The 17,524-nt window shown below is 46.9% G+C and overlaps 2 protein-coding genes across 10 annotated transcripts in view; both read left to right on the top strand.

The window, feature by feature from the left end:
* The first annotated feature begins 463 nt into the window (after nucleotides 1-463).
* EXOC1L (exocyst complex component 1 like) lies at nucleotides 464-9,250 on the top strand. The gene is made up of 3 exons (XM_075421968.1): nucleotides 464-679; nucleotides 4,691-4,821; nucleotides 6,667-9,250. Exons 1-3 carry the CDS (start codon nucleotides 559-561, stop codon nucleotides 6,928-6,930), a joined length of 516 nt encoding a protein of 171 aa, XP_075278083.1. The 5' UTR covers nucleotides 464-558; the 3' UTR covers nucleotides 6,931-9,250.
* A 4,476-nt stretch (nucleotides 9,251-13,726) lies between these two features.
* EXOC1 (exocyst complex component 1) overlaps nucleotides 13,727-17,524 on the top strand; it is a 32,079-nt gene continuing 28,281 nt past the window's right edge. For 7 of the 9 annotated variants that reach the window (XM_075421967.1, XM_075421965.1, XM_075421961.1 and 4 more), the window contains exon 1: nucleotides 13,727-13,783. The gene's annotated coding sequence lies outside the window, so the exon portion shown is untranslated. Of the gene's footprint in view, nucleotides 13,794-13,888; nucleotides 14,093-17,524 lie in introns of those variants that run through there. The other 2 variants (XM_075421959.1, XM_075421960.1) reach the window with 2 other exon arrangements.

The following is a 17,524-nucleotide window of genomic DNA, read 5'->3' as shown; positions in this document are numbered from 1 at the left end:
TGGCGGTTGGACTTGATGATCTCAGAGGTCTTTTCCAACTTTAATGATTCTGCGATTCTATAATAAATCTTTCAGTGTAGTAACAGCCATAAGGCTACGCAGTTCCTTTTACAAGGGGTTACCGATTACTACTACCTCTTACCTACCGATAGAAACAACTGCGCTGACCGACAGCGGCGGTCCCTGCGCCCCTCCGCGCCTCTCCTCCTCCCGAGGGTGGGCCCCGACGGGGCGGCAGAGCCAGCCCTGTCCCCTGTGGCTGGAGCGTCCCTTGGAGGGGGAGAACCACAGAACCATTCAGGTTGGAAAAGACCTCGAAGATCCCCAAGTCCATCCCCCGGCGCGGGGCGGGCCGGCGCGGGGCGGGCAGACCGGCGGCCCGGCCTCTCCCCGCGCCTTAACGGCGGCCGGGGGGGTGCTGGGGGGGTGGGGGGGTGGTGGTGGGACCCCTGCGGGGCCCTGGGCGAGCGATGCCTCCCCCGCGGCCGTGGGGCAGCGTCCGCCGCGGTCCCCCCCGCGGGTCGGGCGGCTGCGGGGGGCTGGGGGGGGGGGGGGGCCATGTCCTCGCTGGTGAAGGAGGAGCTGGCGAAGAGGCTGTTCGGGCCGCGGCGGCGGCGGCTGCAGGAGTTCATCGAGGTGGAGGGCTCGGGAGCCGGGCGCTGCTACCTGTGCGCGGCAGGTACCAGGGCTGGGGGGGGGGGGTGGGGGTGGTGCGGGGGGACGCGGGGAGCGGCCGCAGCTCCCGGCACCGTAACGGGCACGGCACCGCACCCGGCACCCAGCTCCCCGTCCCCGCAGCCTCCCGCAACGGCGTTTTCTCCCTGTTTGTGATTTTTAGAGCTTTTTCCGCCCCCCCCCCCCCCGGTTGCCGCGGTGTGACGGCCCGCACCCTGCCCCGGTGTCCCGGGCGCTGCGGGGACAGCAAACCGGGCGGGGGGGGGGGGAAGGAAATAACGCGTTGGAGTTAGGGATTAGCGAGGGCTGCGAGGAAAAGATCGCTGCGAGTGATGAACTTCATTATCTGAGCGATAATCTGCATTATCTGAGCGATAAACTTCATTATCTGAGCGATAAACTGCATTATCTGAGTGATAAACTTCGTTATCTGAATGATAAACTGCATTATCTGAGTGATAAACTGCATTATCTGAGTGATAAACTTCGTTATCTGAGTACTAGATGAGCCACAGAGGTCCCTTCCAACCCTGAACATTCTATGATTCTGTGATTCTGTGATTATATGGCTCTTTACTAAATCTGATTTCACCTGTATCGGTCTCATAACGTCTTTAGAACAAGGTTTCAGAAAAGCTTCTTTGTTTCGGGGCTTTATTTTTTATTTCACAGCACTGGAAGATAGCGAAGAAGAGCAATGCATTGCTAGCTCAGGTTGACGTGACCGCCTTTTCCAGTCCCTTCCCTCTCCAGGGTCACAACACGCGTAACAGGTAGAAATAATCGATGTACCTGAGCCGCAGGTGGAGGTAGCATCCGCTGTGGGACGATGTCAGCCGCGGTCTCCGGGCGATATCGCTGTAAGCATCGGAAGCCTTCGGAGTCTGGAAGCTGTTTGACACGGGAAATGCCGAGCAAGCTGCGTTCCCTGCGCTCGCGTAATTTTAGTACGAGAGGTTTTGTATGTTCAAACTGTAAAAATAGTTCCGAGAAATGGATTCCTGAATGTAGTAGTACAGAAATACCAACCCGAGCCACAGTTCCTAAAGCTATCTGGCAGAAGCATGCTTAGTTCCGTGTGGTGGTTCGTCGTTCACAGCTACGAAACATCCAAAGAGGAGAAATAACAATACGCAGCTTTAAAATCTTTATTAAAAAAATCTCTTTTTGAGGTAGAGGAGAACAAGCTGTTAAAGAAAAATTAATAGATTGAAAATCTCTGAAGACATAGAGGAAAATTTATGTAGAGTACTAAGAGTGGTATCTTTCGAGTAGACAGCATTAAACTCTCGTAATATATTCAGGCACGGTGAAGTAAGTGGTGAGCAGAGTGGAAATCTGAGTCTGAAGGATGGGTTGCACCCGGCTGCCAGCAGCTGCCGGAATCGGCTCTGATTCTGCGGGAGCAAAACACATTATCTGAAAATCTCATCCCTGCAACGCAGCCTCAGTACGCTCCCGTTGATCTCCTATTGCCGTGACAGAACAGAAAATCAGTCAGACTGTGTGCAGGCAAAACTTCACCTTCTGAAATCTGTGTTACACACAATCTTGGTGTGAATAACTGAACAACCTCGTTCTTCTGCCGTATGCCCAACGTTGTTTCCCTCCCTATTGACAACAGCAAGTCCCCGTGCCGGCGTGAAGGCAGTCGTATCCTTCCACTGAGCGCTTCCGAAAGCCGGGAAGAACATAAAGCTGAAATGCGGCCACGTTCAGGGGCTGTCACAGCCCGCTGCTGGCACGCCGGAGAAGAACGGTGGGAATAACACCGTATTATCCAGCAGAGACTCTGGCAAAGGCGTGCAGTCCGTGGAAGCCCTTCAGAAATAGTTCGTGCTCTGTGAAGGCATTGCCGTAGCTGTGCCCTCCCCAAGAGAAGCTTTTCGAGTTCCATAGAATGACACGGTAGATGTGAGCTCGGGTTCTAGATAAAAAATTAAATTTTTTTTAACTCTGCCAACTGAGTGCAAGAACAAGCAATGTCTAAAATGCAGGAAAAGTAAAGAATTTTTTATTTTTTTAGTTGAAAATAGTCCTCCCAAGTTTCACCACTGGGCAGGGCATCCTCCTGCTTTCGTTACTCCTCCTCCGTCCGTGCTCTGTCCTTACGCCGTACGATTTCTGTTCCTGCGTGAGGGGTGGAGAAGCAGCAGTGTGGGGGGCCTGGGGGTCCCCAGGACACCCCTTCGTATTTTGGACGGGACTGCGGGCCTCAGGGCTTGGGCTTGTTTGCTTTTTGTTTGAACTCCTGAGGCAGACAACATATTCCCTCCCAAGCAAGCGAGCAAGTGAACAAAATGGGAAAAAAAAAGGGTGAAGAGAACTTTCTAAGATTAGCCTCCTAGATCTGCTCGCAGATGACAACCGTTGTAACTTCTCCATAGAAGATGATACAGGGGTGGTCCTGTGGTTAAAAACCATTGAGCAACTAGGACTAGAAAAAAAAGCAACGGTGATTTGTATTTCCCAGGCAGGGAAGCTATAGGCAGAGAGAAATTATAATAAATTTATGTATTTTCCACTGGGTTTTTTTGATAGGACAAGAGGAAACGGCTTCAAGTTGTGTCAGGGGAGGTTAGATTGGACATTAGGAAAAATTTCTTTACTGAAAGAGTGGTCAGGCATTGGAAGAGGCGGCCCAGGGCAATGGTGGAGTCCCCGTCCCTGGAGGTGTTCAAAAACCGTGTGGATATGGCACTTCGGGACATGGTTTAGCAGGCATGGGGGTGTTGGGTGGACGGTTGGACTTGATGATCTAAGAAGTCTTTTCCAACTTTAATGATTCAGTGATCCTGTGATTCTTTGCAGTGGAAAGAAGACATATCTCCAACATATGGCCTTTCTTTGTCTTTATTTAATAACTATTTTCTTATAAACAGTTGAGAAGTAAGAGATGTCTTAAGACAAATAAGATAAAATCGGTCAAGTTTCAGAATGGGTTTTCAGAAATGCAGGCAGTGTTTAGAAATAAATTATTTTATTTATTTATTGAATAAATGAATGGATTTAGAAACAAACAAATTTTGCCGCCGCATCTGTAGCTTGGTGCTACGACATCGAGCTGACGGCTCGCCGTGTCTCGGGGAATTGCCCGGCTGGATGTGTGGGAGATCGTTCAGGCTCCGGTGCCTTTCACACTCATTATTGTGCGTGTTACAGAAATCCAACCTCCTACGCAGCACTTAATGTAATCAATTAATCATGGTAGTTACTGCAAACTGTGTCTTTGTGCTCTTTTTACTCTTGTTTCCTGCCTAAGTCGGAAAATAGGAATTTCTACCAAGATAGCACTGGGCAACTTGAAGCTTTAAGAAATGTTTTCGATGTTATTTTTGTTAAGTGGCCTACTTACATATTTTATAGGGAAATAAGAATCACAGAATCACAGAATCACAGAATAGTAGGGGTTGGAAAGGACCTCTGTGGGTCATCTAGTCCAACCCTCCTGCCGAAGCAGGGTCACCCAGAGCAGGCTGCACAGGACCGCGTCCAGGCGGGTCTTGAATATCTCCAGAGAAGGAGACTCCAAAAGAGTTTTGCTTTAAAAAAGCAGCAGCTTCGTAAGGGCACTTCACCCACAGAATGGAAAGCATAGCACAAGTCGTGTAAATACAGAGCCTTGGAAGCGGTTTTGCAGTTCTCTGACTCCAGCACCCCAAAGGTTCCCCCTCGAAATAAGCCGGGTGAGGGGATTATCCACACAGAGCAGGCTTTCACTGCGCTGCTAGTGGATTCGGATGGGAGGCTTCTGCACAGAGAGCCGTCTCTTTTCGCAGGACGAGGAAGGCAAATCCTAAATCTACTAAAAGCTGACAGGTTTCGTGGATGGCAAGTGTTGTGCTACTCCTACTACCTGGGCAGAATACAACTATTCAGTCTGCTATAGCCCTATACAGCCCTGCTTCTCCTCATTTAAGTTATTATCTAAAATGTAGCCTGATGAAGTCTTTTATTGCTGGAACTTTTGGGAAGTGCTTGCTTGCATATCTATAAACTATTTTCTTTCTTGCAGTGACTAAAAGTGAAGAAGTGGAAATATGTATGGTTAAACACTGGCGAGTGGATCAAGAGGAGAAATATGAAATAGTTGAAAAGTGGTTTTTGAAAGATCTGGAGATGATTGACGGAAAAGAAGCGGATACTGTAAGTGCTATGTACTATTAAATACATATATTAGAGTGTGCTTTTCCTGTGTTTCAATCTGGGACACAAGTATTAAAATGCAATTAAAATGCATTACCTGAAAAAGAAAGTTATGTAAAAAACACAGTAAATTAGACCTCCAAGGAATTTTGGTTTTATTGCACGTGAGAGGCTCCACGCGGCATTTGCACTGTTGCAGGGGAGGAGGATCTTGTTTGTTGTAATCTTCTTCATCTCTCCGGCTGAGGTCTGAGGATGTTTTCTAATCTGATCATCATAACTGGGAATAAAAGTTCCCCACCTGCAGCTCGCAGTGTAAATTGGAGTTAATCCCGTCGATTTTCATGTGTATTTGAGGACAAAATGTCGTTAAATATCGTGATGGAGACTGTGACCCTGTCATTTGAAGGCACGAGCCTGTTCTCTGTGTGACAAAGTCAATGTGTAAAATCTCATGCAAGTGCGTGGTCTGGTGTACCAGCTCATGACATTTTGCCTCTTTCACGTATCTTAATCTCACGTTACTTGGATCAATTAAATATTTGTGCATTTGTGTGTGTAGATAGGAAACGGCTTTGGCTGGATCTGGCTGGCCTTACTGCTAAAAAAGTCCTAATCGCTCAGCTACAGCTTCAGAAGGGTCAAATGAGGCTGCAGTAGCACAACACAGAACAACACCAAGAGTAGAATTAAATCCTATTTTACAAAAGCTGGAAGAATATGCCGAGGAGAGCATCCTACTGCAGATACGAGAAGACGTTTCAACAGTTGTCTGTACATAACAAATATAGTGCAGGAAAAAAGGACTTTTTTTCCTTTGAAAGTGTTTTCAAGTGAACATAAAATAGAATTCAGATTACGTCGTCCTAGTGAAAGAGAAACCAAGAGCCCACAAGAAAGGTTTTGGAGCCTTGTTTGAAGGAAAGTGACAAAGTGTGGGTGTTCTCCTTCTGTCCTGTGCCTATCGCCCTCCAGCCTAAAGCTGGGAACGTGGGAGGTGGCGGAGGTGAGCTCAGCTTCAGAGCATCCCTGCACCCTGTCAGCTCTTTGCAGCTTCGACCAGAGGGGGGGAAAAGCCAAAACTAATAACCCTTCACATCCCTTCTCCAAGTTGTCTTGCTTCTGGAGATGTTCCTGTCCCTTTGTCAGTCAAGGCAGCAGATTTCCTTACCGCTTGCCCGCATGAATTTACTTTAGTTTTTTTCTCAAGTGTTGTGCTAAAATACCCTTCAGAGGTGAGTCAGCCTTCCACAACTGGGATGAGCAAAACCTGTCTCATGTTTGGTTAAAGAAAAGCCTAAATGAACCTCAAACTTATAATTATAGGGTGATTAACACTGCTATAAATATTCATAGTGGTTATTCATATCCATAGGATTTAACACAGCTTAGCTGCTGCTAGGATTAATTGTGCCAAAGAGCCAGAAAGCACAGAGAATTACAATTTAGGCAGGGAGGGCAATCAATATTCTTCTTCTGACAGGCATAGTTATAGTCCAAGGCAAGTGCTTTTCATATAGTGTGTTTTAGGCAACATGACAAATTGGTTCATTTCAAAATGAGATTGTGTAATACCAATAAAGTGCAGCCTACCCCTTGGCCAAACTCTGAAAGTTTTACTCAGGCAAAACTCCTAATGGCCAAGAATTGCAGCTAATTATAAACTGCTACTTTGTAAAATTTTAAAAGGCGCTTTAGTATGAACAGCAGAAATAGGTGAAGTCCTTCAGAGTCCATCAAAGTGGGGAAAAGCCCTGAAGGTGGCTGGGCAGAGAACAACAGATTGCCGCTCTAACACCTGTGATGCGTGTGCTAAGTTCATTCTCTCTCCATTTTTCATTTTAGGATAATCCATATTTTGATATGCACTTCCACAAAGTCTACAACCTGGAGGCATACAGTTGTGCATCTAAATACACCTTCGCTCGGACGCTGAGCAAACTGAATGAAATGTACCTGAAGAAGGACCTGAAGATTGTCAACTTCGACGACACCTACCTAAACGATGATTCCATCTGGTCGTCCAACAACAGGGATTGCTTGGTACTTATGAGGATATGCTTCTATGCTTCCAACCTTTTGTGTCTCTCCCTGTGCCCTTTGTCCTAGAGATGCATTTTCTACCATTAAGGTGACTGGTTGACTTTCACTGACCAGCATTTCATAAATCATCTGATCAAAACGATAGTAAGTGCTGTGCAGTATCTGCTGTTTAATTTTGCGTACCAGTAAAAAATGGAATATACTTTTTATGTAAACAATTGAGCGTTCATTTATATATATTAGGAGGGCCTCACTCTGGCAAATACGTACAAATACATGAGACTTCCAACATGTGGTGATTGCTTGTGTAAGTAGAGTTCAGCATTTGCTCGTGCGTTCACAGAAGTATAAATTATCTTTCATTAACAGCTGGAAATATTTTTAAAGCATTAAGAGCATGAACAGTTAATTTATATCCTGGAAGCAGAAAAAAGAAAGCAACCAAATGAGTTCTGTATGAGAATGGTGCACATTTCTGTTTTCAAACGCGTCGAAATACAGAACTCCATTAAAGAGATCCCACCGATGTCAATACAAGAACCAAACCCTCATCCTGATGAATCCCAGTTCTGCATTCAGGTACCACGGGACCAACTTCTCACCTACGCAGTTGTATTATTTTTCCCTCAGAACATCTAGTAGTCCCTTTGGCCTTTCCATTATTTGTGGTACTGTCTTAGAAAATGAATGTTCTTAAGAAGAATTGCTTTATTTATCAGAACTTTCAGAACTTTTTTCTTTTATATCATTAACATCTTCTTTCTTGCACTTTATGTATATGAAGGGGCACAGTTAGGGAACAGAAATTGTGTATGTCTCTACTTCTGGACCAAGAGTTAACAAAATGCTGTGTAAACAGTAGTGGTTGGCTTCAGCAATTGCTTTGTAGGCAAGTGGTAGACTTTTCAAAATTCATAGAATTATGAGAGTAATTTTCACCGGTTCCTAGCTACGTGTTTAGCATATTCAGGGCACTACTTCAGCACGTGTTAGTACTGAGAGTTACGTTTAACATGAGGTGGAGTCTACCGAGTGGTTCGGAAGATCTCACCCGTAACAAAACCCAACGGCTGGACTTGTGACAGTATGATATTACAGTAGGAACAGAGGGTGAATTAAAGGTGTATTGAGCAAGAGCTGAGGAGGAACGGTGTTGACAGTAAGCAGCACAGCGACGTGGCCCGGTGTCAGTCAGCTAAGCCAGTTGGCTGCTGTTTGTGTAGTCAATAAAGAAATGCCAACCTGCAAGGTCATCCAGAGAAGCTTCTGGTGAGAAGGTCCTGCTGGAGAACGTTTGTTTTCTCCTCTGGCAGCCAGGGGAGTGCAGTGGGACTAGCTGTGGTCTGAACCAGCTCCGCAGCTAAAGCCGACGGATGTAAATAGCTCCTGGGAAGTCACGAGCTGGTTAACGTCCTCTCTCGGTACCTGCCGTCTGGAAAACGGGGGAGTCACGCGAGGGTGCTGCGACTCGCTGTCGTCTTTCACATGAACTCCCACCTTTGAAAACATTTGTGTAAACGGACTTTGGATTCAAAATGGAAACAACGTCAAATAAGGGAGAATATATGTGAAGAACTGTATAAAAATGTACAGCTTTCTACTTTACTTTTTAAATGTTATCCTATGGCTCGTATATAGGAAAGGCCATACCTTTGATTAGCTGATCTTCAGAAGCTATATATTTATTCTAGGCACATCTTATAAATTACATTCATTCCAACCCAAGTCTTAGTAATTATGTATATCTTGACAGTTGTGAAGGCAGTTTATGTGAGCAACACAAATATTGTGGAGTCTGTAAGGACTTAAGTCTTACATTTCCCACCCAAATACAGCCAGAGAGAAGGGCTGTATTTATAGTAATTGTTCATGAAAGGCAGTTGCTCTTTTCAGAATGTCTGGGATAATCCAGTCCAAGTGTGTATCTCGTAACATGTGATCCATAGCTACAAGAAGTATTTGCCCAACATCCAGGTTCTGTCTTCAGCAGTAGTATAATTCAGACTGCTCTTACCTATGATATGTTGTCTTGCGTGGACTGTGTATTAATCGTAGAGGTCACAGTGTTTTCTGTAATGTTTAAAAATTCTTTGCTTAATAGGCACAAGGAGATATTTTCCGGGTGGAGAAGCTCCCGTCCTTCATCTTGTAATTGTAATAAAAACATACAAGCTCTAATAAGAAGCACCACAGAGCATTCTTTTGAAATAATTCTTTTGAAATAAAGTACAGGTGTAGTGAATTCCTGACCAATGATTGTCTGTATTGTGTTAGCTAAAAAAGACTGTAATGTTCAACCGTATTTAATGGACTTGCATCAGTCATTTATATCTTTCTATTCTTGTACTGTATAAACATTAAACTCACTATATTCAAAGACAAAAAAGCCTGCATTTTATGTGGAATAATGGGCAATTAAAATCTGTTTGGCATTTCTTCTCTCTGATAACACAGCATTTCAGACATTCTTCACTAAGCAATCAGACTGAACAGAAGGAAAAGGGGAAAGGGGACATTGTCCATGTAAATTATTTCAGTTACTATCAAAACGGAAACTAAAAGATCTTTGCGGATCTAATCTTGGGGCTCTTTATGTTTACACAGTTCTTTGTAAGACGCCAAATACCAAGCCGCTGCGTCACTGTGAGACTGACCCGATCACACGGTGGAAAGTCTTTGTCCTGAGGTGCGGGGGACTGTCACTTCGCGGTTAGTGCAGTGCGCACAGAGCATATCCGGAATTATACATGGAAAAGACCTGACGGGCTGAACAGCCCGCCCGTCAGTTAAGGCAGAATGGTTTCCTACTTCACACTTCCTCACACTGGATATACGGATTGGAGTCTGAAATACAGGATCTGGGGATTCGTCTGCTTCTCCTGGAAGATTTCTCCAAAATTGAGTAGGAGGAAGCTTAGGAATAAAGGGTTATCACAGATGCATTCGTAGCGCTCTTATAAAAGGTTTCAACTAAGTGATGGAGGAGTACTGTGTCAGTTCTGGGCTCCCCGGTTCAAGAAAGATGAGGAGCTACTGGAGAGAGTCCAGCGGAGGGCTACGAGGATGATGAGGGGACTGGAGCATCTCTCCTACGAGGAAAGGCTGAGGGAGCTGGGCTTGTTCAGCCTGGAGAAGAGAAGGCTGAGAGGGGACCTTATCAATGCTTACAAGTATCTGCAGGGTGGGTGTCAGGAGGACAGGGCCAGACTCTTTCCAGTGGTGCCCAGCAACAGGACAAGGGGCAACAGGCACAAACTGAAGCAGAGGAAGCTCCAGCTGAACATGAGGAAGAACTTCTTCCCTCTGAGGGTGACGGAGCCCTGGCCCAGGCTGCCCAGGGAGGCTGTGGAGTCTCCTTCTCTGGAGATATTCCAGCCCCGCCTGGACGCGGTGCTGTGCAGCCTGCTCTGGGTGACCCTGCTTGGGCAGGGGGTTGGGCTGGGTGACCCACAGAAGGCCCTTCCGACCCCGACCATTCTGTGATTCTGTGATTCTGTGATATGATGGGGATTTTCTGTAGAACGCAGAAATTGTTCTCAGCCGAATCTGTTCCAGAGAAAAGAAAAACATACGGCAGCCTGAAAATGAAGAAGAGTGATAACGAGGAACCAGAACTTCACACTCACTTGTTGAAGAGGCAGAGGGAGAACAGAAGCTGTCATAAAAGACAGTTGATGTTTTTTTTCCTAAGTGTGTTTTTTTTTAAACTCTTTAACCAGCATCAGCACTAAGAATATGGGAAACCTACGACAAAAGAATTTGAGAGTATTTTATACGTAGCATTTATCGCTACCATATCTGTCTGATTCTGTACTTCAAAAAATACATCAGCTTCCTGCAGCCCCATGCTAGGAGAAGCATTTAACATCATCGTTCCCATAAGATAGTTCCACATCAACAAAAAATACACTGGGGAGGTGCCACTGGAGTTCATGGATTTAAGGTAACTTTCACCATCTAAGACCTATAACCTTATATTTAAAACAGAAGTACTCTTTTCCTGTGTGTTTATCTTTCGTGGGTAACTGATCTTTTTCCGCATCTTAAATTAAGCAAATACAAATCAATGCAGATTATTTAAAATAATTTTGGAAGTGAAACAGAGCAGGGAGCCTTCTCTGGACTGTGCCTTCTGGGCTATTTCGCATTCTTCTTCGTATGTTGGAGCCATACGTACCGCAACCCACCTCTTCCCAGCGAAAGCCTAGACTACTTCTCCACCTATTCCCCAAAACCTTCTGCCACTTTCAGAATATAAATCTACCTTCTCACAGTAAAACGAGGGATTGTGTTCCATAATTTGTAATACGTGATTTAAGAATATTTTGTCGCGAGTTGAAGTCAGTATTGGAGGATCAAAGCCCCTTTCCAAAGAGCAGCTGTGGGAAGCTGGAGAGGACAGAATGGCACTGCACGTTCTGGAAGATGATTTTGTGTCAGTTTTAACATGCATAACTGCATTTTAGCATTAACAAACCGTGGGGTTTTTTGCCCTGGAGCAGAACTATCGGCTAAAGACAGGAAACGAAGGGTTTTGACCACCACCACCAAAAGCCTTCTGAAACCCAGTCCAATCTTTTATGGCCGCCTTGTCCAGTCTTTATAGATCTAGCCAGAGACAGCTACATTTTGTGGCTGAATTGAGAAATTACCAAACTGTACTTTCTCTTTTAACCTTGGCCCTCATGAATGATGTATTCTAGGAGTATACAGCATGTTGTTCTGTAAGTCAGAAAACAGAAGTACATTCAGCAAGACTGTATTGGCCAGTAATGTTTAATGCTTTCAGTCAAGCAGAAAAATGATACAGGAATGATGAAATCAGTTTTACATGTTAAAAGGCCACGTTTTGGCAATTTATGACAGTAACTTGAAAAAGATGCTTTCTGTTGTTCTTTATTGGTCATGGCCCGGCTAATAAATTTTATCAACCATACCTTAAAGGCATACCGATGTATTAATGTGAAAAAATCCCACAGTTCAAGTAATCTGCAATGGTTTCAGCCTTCCCTTAGCCCTGCATGCAGGTCTTGAAGAAATACTATATTAATTTACATGAATAATGACAAAAATGAGTGAAGTGTATCAATTATGTAGAGCAAGTTTGAACTGGAAGGTAGTTCCAGTTCTCACTGAATTCAGCAGTGGCTATAAGATTTGGACATCATTTCTCATGGTTAGATTCCAAATCCTAAGTGTCACGATCAACATTTCCCTCCGAGTTACCACCGGCATCACAGACTGTCAGCTATTAAGGGTGCTTTCACTCAGGGATAAAGCCAAAGTCTGAAGGCTTTTCACTGAAGTTATATTCAGCCTCAAGCTGTGGCTAAATTGTGTTCCAGCTGTTCTCCTGCAGCTGTGGTTGGCAACAGACTCGTCACTTGAAATCCTCAGATAATGTCATACTGTAATGTGCTGTGTGTATCTTTCAGCCCTGGGTATACCTGCATTCCTTGTCTGAACACCCTTGTCTCCTGACAGACAGAACACTTCTTAATAGTTCTGCCTTGAGGTCAGTTTAGGACATAGGCAACAGAAGCAAGTCGGTGTGACATCGGTTTGGGCTTTTGGTGCGACCTGTGTTATTTCTCCCAGGGCATTTCGCTACGGTGGCAAGAGTTCTCTCATCACACTGGCCTGTAAAACACTTCTTGCAGGTTGTAATAGAGAAAGATTGTTATTTTTGTTGCTGGTTTATGCCTTGTAATTACACAGCAGGGTTTTACCAAACAGCTGAACTGACCTAATAGTTCACAGCTACTGGGAGGGAGCTTCTTTCCCCCAGCTCTTTGGAGCTCGGCGAGGTTTTTCAGGCCCTTCTCTTTTTTCCTGTTTTTTTCCCCCTATCTGAATCAACCCACCTTAGTTGGGAAGGAGCCGCCTCAGGAAGGCGCACCCGAACACAGTGAAAGAAGCGGGACCACCCATCACCATGGCATTGCCAGACAACCCCTGGGGTCCCTTCGCCAATCATAGCATGCTTTGGGCTGGAAGGGGCCTTCAGAGGTCCTCTAGCCCAGCTCCTGCAGTGAGCAGGGACATCTCCACCCAGACCAGGTTGCTCAGAGCCCCGTTCAACCTGGCCTGGAATGTTTCCAGGGATGGGGCCTCCACTGCCTCTCTGGGAAACCTGTGCCAGGGTTTCACCACCCTCATGGTAAAAAATTTCTTCATTTTATCTAGTCTAAATCTACCCTCCCTTAGTTTAAAGCCATTGCTCCTTGTCCTATTGCAACAAGCCCTCCTGAAAACATTTTCCCCATCCTTCCTGTCAGCCCCTTCAGGCACTGGCAGCTGCTCTAAGGTCTCCCCACAGCCTTCTCTTCCCCAGGCTGAGCAGCCCCAGCTCTCCCAGCCTTTCCTCCCAGCAGAGGGGTTCCAGCCCTCGGATCATTGCTGGGGCCTCCTCTGGCCCCGTTCCCACAGCTCCAGGTCTGTCCTGTGCTGAGGGCTCCAGAGCTGGATGCAGGACTCCCGGTGGGGCCGGGCCGCAAAGCCTGCCCTGAGGGAGAGGAGACCGCACCTTCCCGGTATCGGCTGCGCCCTGCCGCCTTCCGCCATCTTCCCTCCGCCCTCACACCCCGGGGCCCCGCCCCGCCCCGCGCGCCCCCGCCCCGCGCGCCCCCGCCCCGCGCGCCCCCGCCCCGCGCGCCCCCGCCCCGCGCGCCCCCGCCCCGCGCGCCCCCGCCCCGCGCGCCCCCGCCCCGCGCTCCCATTGGCTCGATCCACCCCTCCCTCTCTGTCCCCACCCCTCTCCGCGGGCGGGCGTTGCGGCCGCTGCAGGCGTTACGCACACCTCCTCCGCGAGGGGGCGCTACGCGGACCGTGCAGCCTTGCTAGCCTGCGGTCTCGCTGCTGGCGTCACGTGAGCGGAAGCGGCAGCGGCGGGCGGCGGCGGGGGTGCCCGGGCTCCGCGGTGAGAGCGGGTCGGCACTGACGTTCTCTGTCCCTTCCCCCGGCCCGTCCCTTCCCCCGGCCGCGGTCCGGGACCCACCGGTCTCCCCGTGCCTGCTGCGCCGGGCTCGGCGCGGAACCGCGGCCTGCCTCCCGCTGGCTGTCTGCGGGGCGGTGTCTGCAGGCCCGGCAGGCGCCGGGCGGGCCCTGAGGCAGCCGCAGCTCTTCCGAGGCTTCCCGTGAGGCGATGGCTCCTGTGGTCAGCTTGGGGCCGTGAGCGGCGTTCCCCGGGCTGTCACGGCTAGGCCGCGCTCCCGAGTTGCGTTTGAAGGTGATGGGATGCGGGAGCAGCGCTCTCTAAGCGGCGTTACCGAGCTGCTCTGCGAGCCCTTCCCCTGTGCTGCCTGGCTAGGCTGTGCCTGCGCCGTGATGGCTTTGGTGGCTTTCATGTAGCCCAGGCTTCGTCTGCAACGCTACTGGGGGGAGAAAAAAAAATGCAGCAATGTCTAAAGGGATTTGTTAGAGACTGGCATGGTCTCCGCTGTCTTGAAGTGTGTTTCTGAGGAAGCCACTTTATGTCCAGCTCCTCGCGTTGAGTACTGTGTTCCTTTGGGGCAGCGGGAGTCGTGGGGAAAGGCCTTGGCCCTGTGCGTGGTCCTGGCGTGGGGTGAAGGTTTCGGTGGCTGTAATTAGGGGACTGAGTTTGTGACAGGAGTTGGGCTGTATGTCAGAGCAAGCCTTTGATCTTGGGTTTAACGTGTTCTGTTTTCTGGGGGAGGTGTGTTCTGCGCAACCTGGATTCCAGACCCGCCTGGATAAGGTCCTGTGCAGCCTGCTGTAGGTGACCCTGCTTCAGCAGGAGGGTTGGACTGGGTGACCCACAGAGGGCCCTTCCAACCCCTACCATTCTGTGATTCTGTGATCACTTGTGTTAGCACTGAAACGGGAGGGTTAGCGACTTGCAGCAGTCTGTGGTTTAGAGGCACGAGTAAAATCCTGAATCGGGAAGGAAAGGGGATATTTCTGCAGCACAGCAGGTTGTTGGCACTTTGTGTGTTGGTTTTATGCACCTGTTGAACAGTAACAGGAGTGACAGCCTGATGCAATTTGGGAAACAGAAGCCGGGCCCAGCGTTTGATGAAAGGGGAGGAAAATTGTTCAACAGCGGCTATGGAGTGTTGCATTGCAATAGGGGTGTCATATAAACCCATTTCTCTGGATTCCCTGAGCTCTGCACGCTTGGCAATGCTGATTCCAACTTGCTGTATTGGCCCTTGTTTTCCCAAAGCCCGTGGGTTACTAATCTTTCAAACCACTGGTTTCCCTGAGGTGGGGGAGGTGGTGGTGGCCAGCTGAGCTGAGGCATAGTGGGACATAAAGGACTGAATGAAAAGTTGGTGCCTTTTCTGCGTGAAGTGCCAAGAGAACCTTTTTGTCCTCACTGTGTGTTTGTCAGAGAAAGCAACCCAGGCATCTCCAAGAGAAAAATCCAACCTAAAATTTAGCTCCACGTGTTGTCTCAGCATCAGGCAGTGTAGCTTGTGGTGTATATTGATCATGTTTTTAACACGCCGTAGAATTTTAAGGCACAAGTTCAGAGTAATATTGGAGCTTCTGTAGTTAAATAAAAACATTGCAATTGATGTCTAAGTGTTGATCTTTTTAGTCTACCTGGAATCTCACTGTAGTGTGAGGAACTGTTCTGAATCCGGTGAATGTTGCCAATTCCGTAATTTCCCGGAGCTTGGTGGGAGTTTTGGTTTTGTTTTGGTTTTTTCTTACTCAGTTGATCTCTGCAGGCTTGAGTATTGCGTGGTGCCATTGCATCCTCCCCCTGCCCAGACTTCTAGAATCTGGTGGGGACTGGACCATGATTTGCTGGGGAACCAGGTGATTGTGTGGAAGTCTGCCTCAGAAGTCTCTTTCAGAATTTTGCAACTTCTTTGGGATTTTATTATTGTTTTGGGCATGGTTAAATTAACGATGGTCTTATTTTACCTCTGCAAATCCTTCATCATAAACGAACACATTAGGGGTACAGATGCTTTCTGCTGAGCGTGTTGCATGCTCACTTGAAGGTACTGCCCGAGAAGATCGGGACTGTCAGTGAACGTTTTTAAACAAACCAGTTGTTAATGCATCCCACGAATCTGAACAGCCAAATCACCTGAAAATCCTCTTCTTAGTGAGGAGAAAAACTAAAAAACAAACTTTTGGGTGGTGTTAGGAAAGTACGTGTGCTCCATATGGTGGATGCACCTCATGCAACCTCATGGTCTGATTTGGTGTGCAGCTACGTCATTGACATTAAACTGTGTCTGCTGATGTACCAGAAGGTGTGAAGGGCAGTCCGTGAGGGCCTTGTACGATCTGCTGTGTTTGCTGTTACAGGCTGTAGGAGTGAAGAAGCAGTGTCTGTTTGCCAGCTTTCAGCAGAAGTCCATCTTTTTTAGCATTCGGTTAGAGGTCCGCACTTGGTTCCTGGAGGAAATCTCTTGAATCTATTACTAAGCGTACATGCTTACTTTCTTCCTCTTTTTGAAATATCCTGTTACTGCCTTGCTAGATAAGAAACTCTGTAATTAAAAAAAGTGTTCTATTTCTGAGCTCCAGTCCATGCAGCCAAGAAAAGGCAGCAAACTAGTCAAATCTGTTGGACTTATCTTTGCAAAACTGTGTTGTGGCCTTTTCAGATCTAGATGGCCTTCAAGTCAAACTTTCTACCCGCTCAAAGATGCATTGCTTTGTTTTACATTACTGTAACTATTGCCAGACCCTCATCTGAGGATAAAGAGGAGGAAGAACAGCCTGTTACACTGAAGAGCATGTGGTAGCTGGCAAGAGCAGGGAAACAGGTCTTTGCAAAACAAAAAAAACCCCACAAAACAAAGAAACCCAGTGCTGCATTTCTAGAGGCTCAGAGTCTTGTTGCCTTAGGTGTGTATCTGTCCTCATAGTTTGTGTCTTCTGGGAGCTCTTCTGTTATAAGGAAGCTTTCATGAAAGAGACATCAATATCCAGAAGACAAATGTGACTTAAGACTTCAGAAAAATATATTAAATTCTGTTATATGGGCCCACTGCAATGTCTTGCTTTTTTATTAATTAAAAAAAAAAAAAAAAGGGAATGCCTGTTTGCTGGGTAAAGTTAAGTTACAAACATGGTGCCACTCATACGGTAATAATAAATTTCTAAGTAACTCTCCAGGAATTGACAGTGATGAATTAGATAACAGGTAACCACCACAAATGTTCTTTACAGAGGTATCAACCTGGGAAAACTCTTGTACAGACTGTTTGGGGTTTTTTTTCTTTTTGCCCCCAGCAAACATAGTGTCACTTACTCTGCTTTGAGAAAGCTGTCTGAGCTGTTTGATACTTGAGAATGCTCTCATAATGTGGGATCAAGTACTAATTTAGAATTTCTCTTGCGATACCAAGGCAGGAGGGAGTGAGGAAGCATGCAGGGACGTTGATGCTGAATCAGAATGATTTTTTTTTTTCCTTCAACCAGAAGAGAGTTAGGATATATATGTGGTACACCAAGACTCAGAAGTAATAATTTGTTAGACTTGAAATTGTGGCATCCGAGTGGTGGATCGATACAGTATGCCGTAACAGTCATTCCAGGATGTATTCCAGAAATCTTCCCACGAAGCAGGGAGCCAGAGAAAACTTTTTCTCCCTCTAAATGGAATGTTATTTTCAGTTTGGTCTGCCAAACATATAACCTTGATTTGGTGAAAGAGTTCTGAGAATTTAAT

Source organism: Opisthocomus hoazin, chromosome 5 (assembly GCF_030867145.1).
Source record: "Opisthocomus hoazin isolate bOpiHoa1 chromosome 5, bOpiHoa1.hap1, whole genome shotgun sequence".
NCBI classification, from domain to species: Eukaryota; Metazoa; Chordata; class Aves; order Opisthocomiformes; family Opisthocomidae; genus Opisthocomus; species Opisthocomus hoazin.
This window is presented reverse-complemented; position numbering and strand designations above follow the sequence as displayed.

Bases quoted from the DNA above. Each gene is read 5' to 3' on its own strand.
- EXOC1L (XM_075421968.1), top strand. From the start codon at position 559: ATGTCCTCGCTGGTGAAGGAGGAGCTGGCGAAGAGGCTGTTCGGGCCG. The intron at 680-4,690 runs GTACCAGGGCTG...TCTTTCTTGCAG, and splicing joins CTGCTACCTGTGCGCGGCAG to TGACTAAAAGTGAAGAAGTG. The intron at 4,822-6,666 runs GTAAGTGCTATG...TTTTCATTTTAG, and splicing joins ACGGAAAAGAAGCGGATACT to GATAATCCATATTTTGATAT.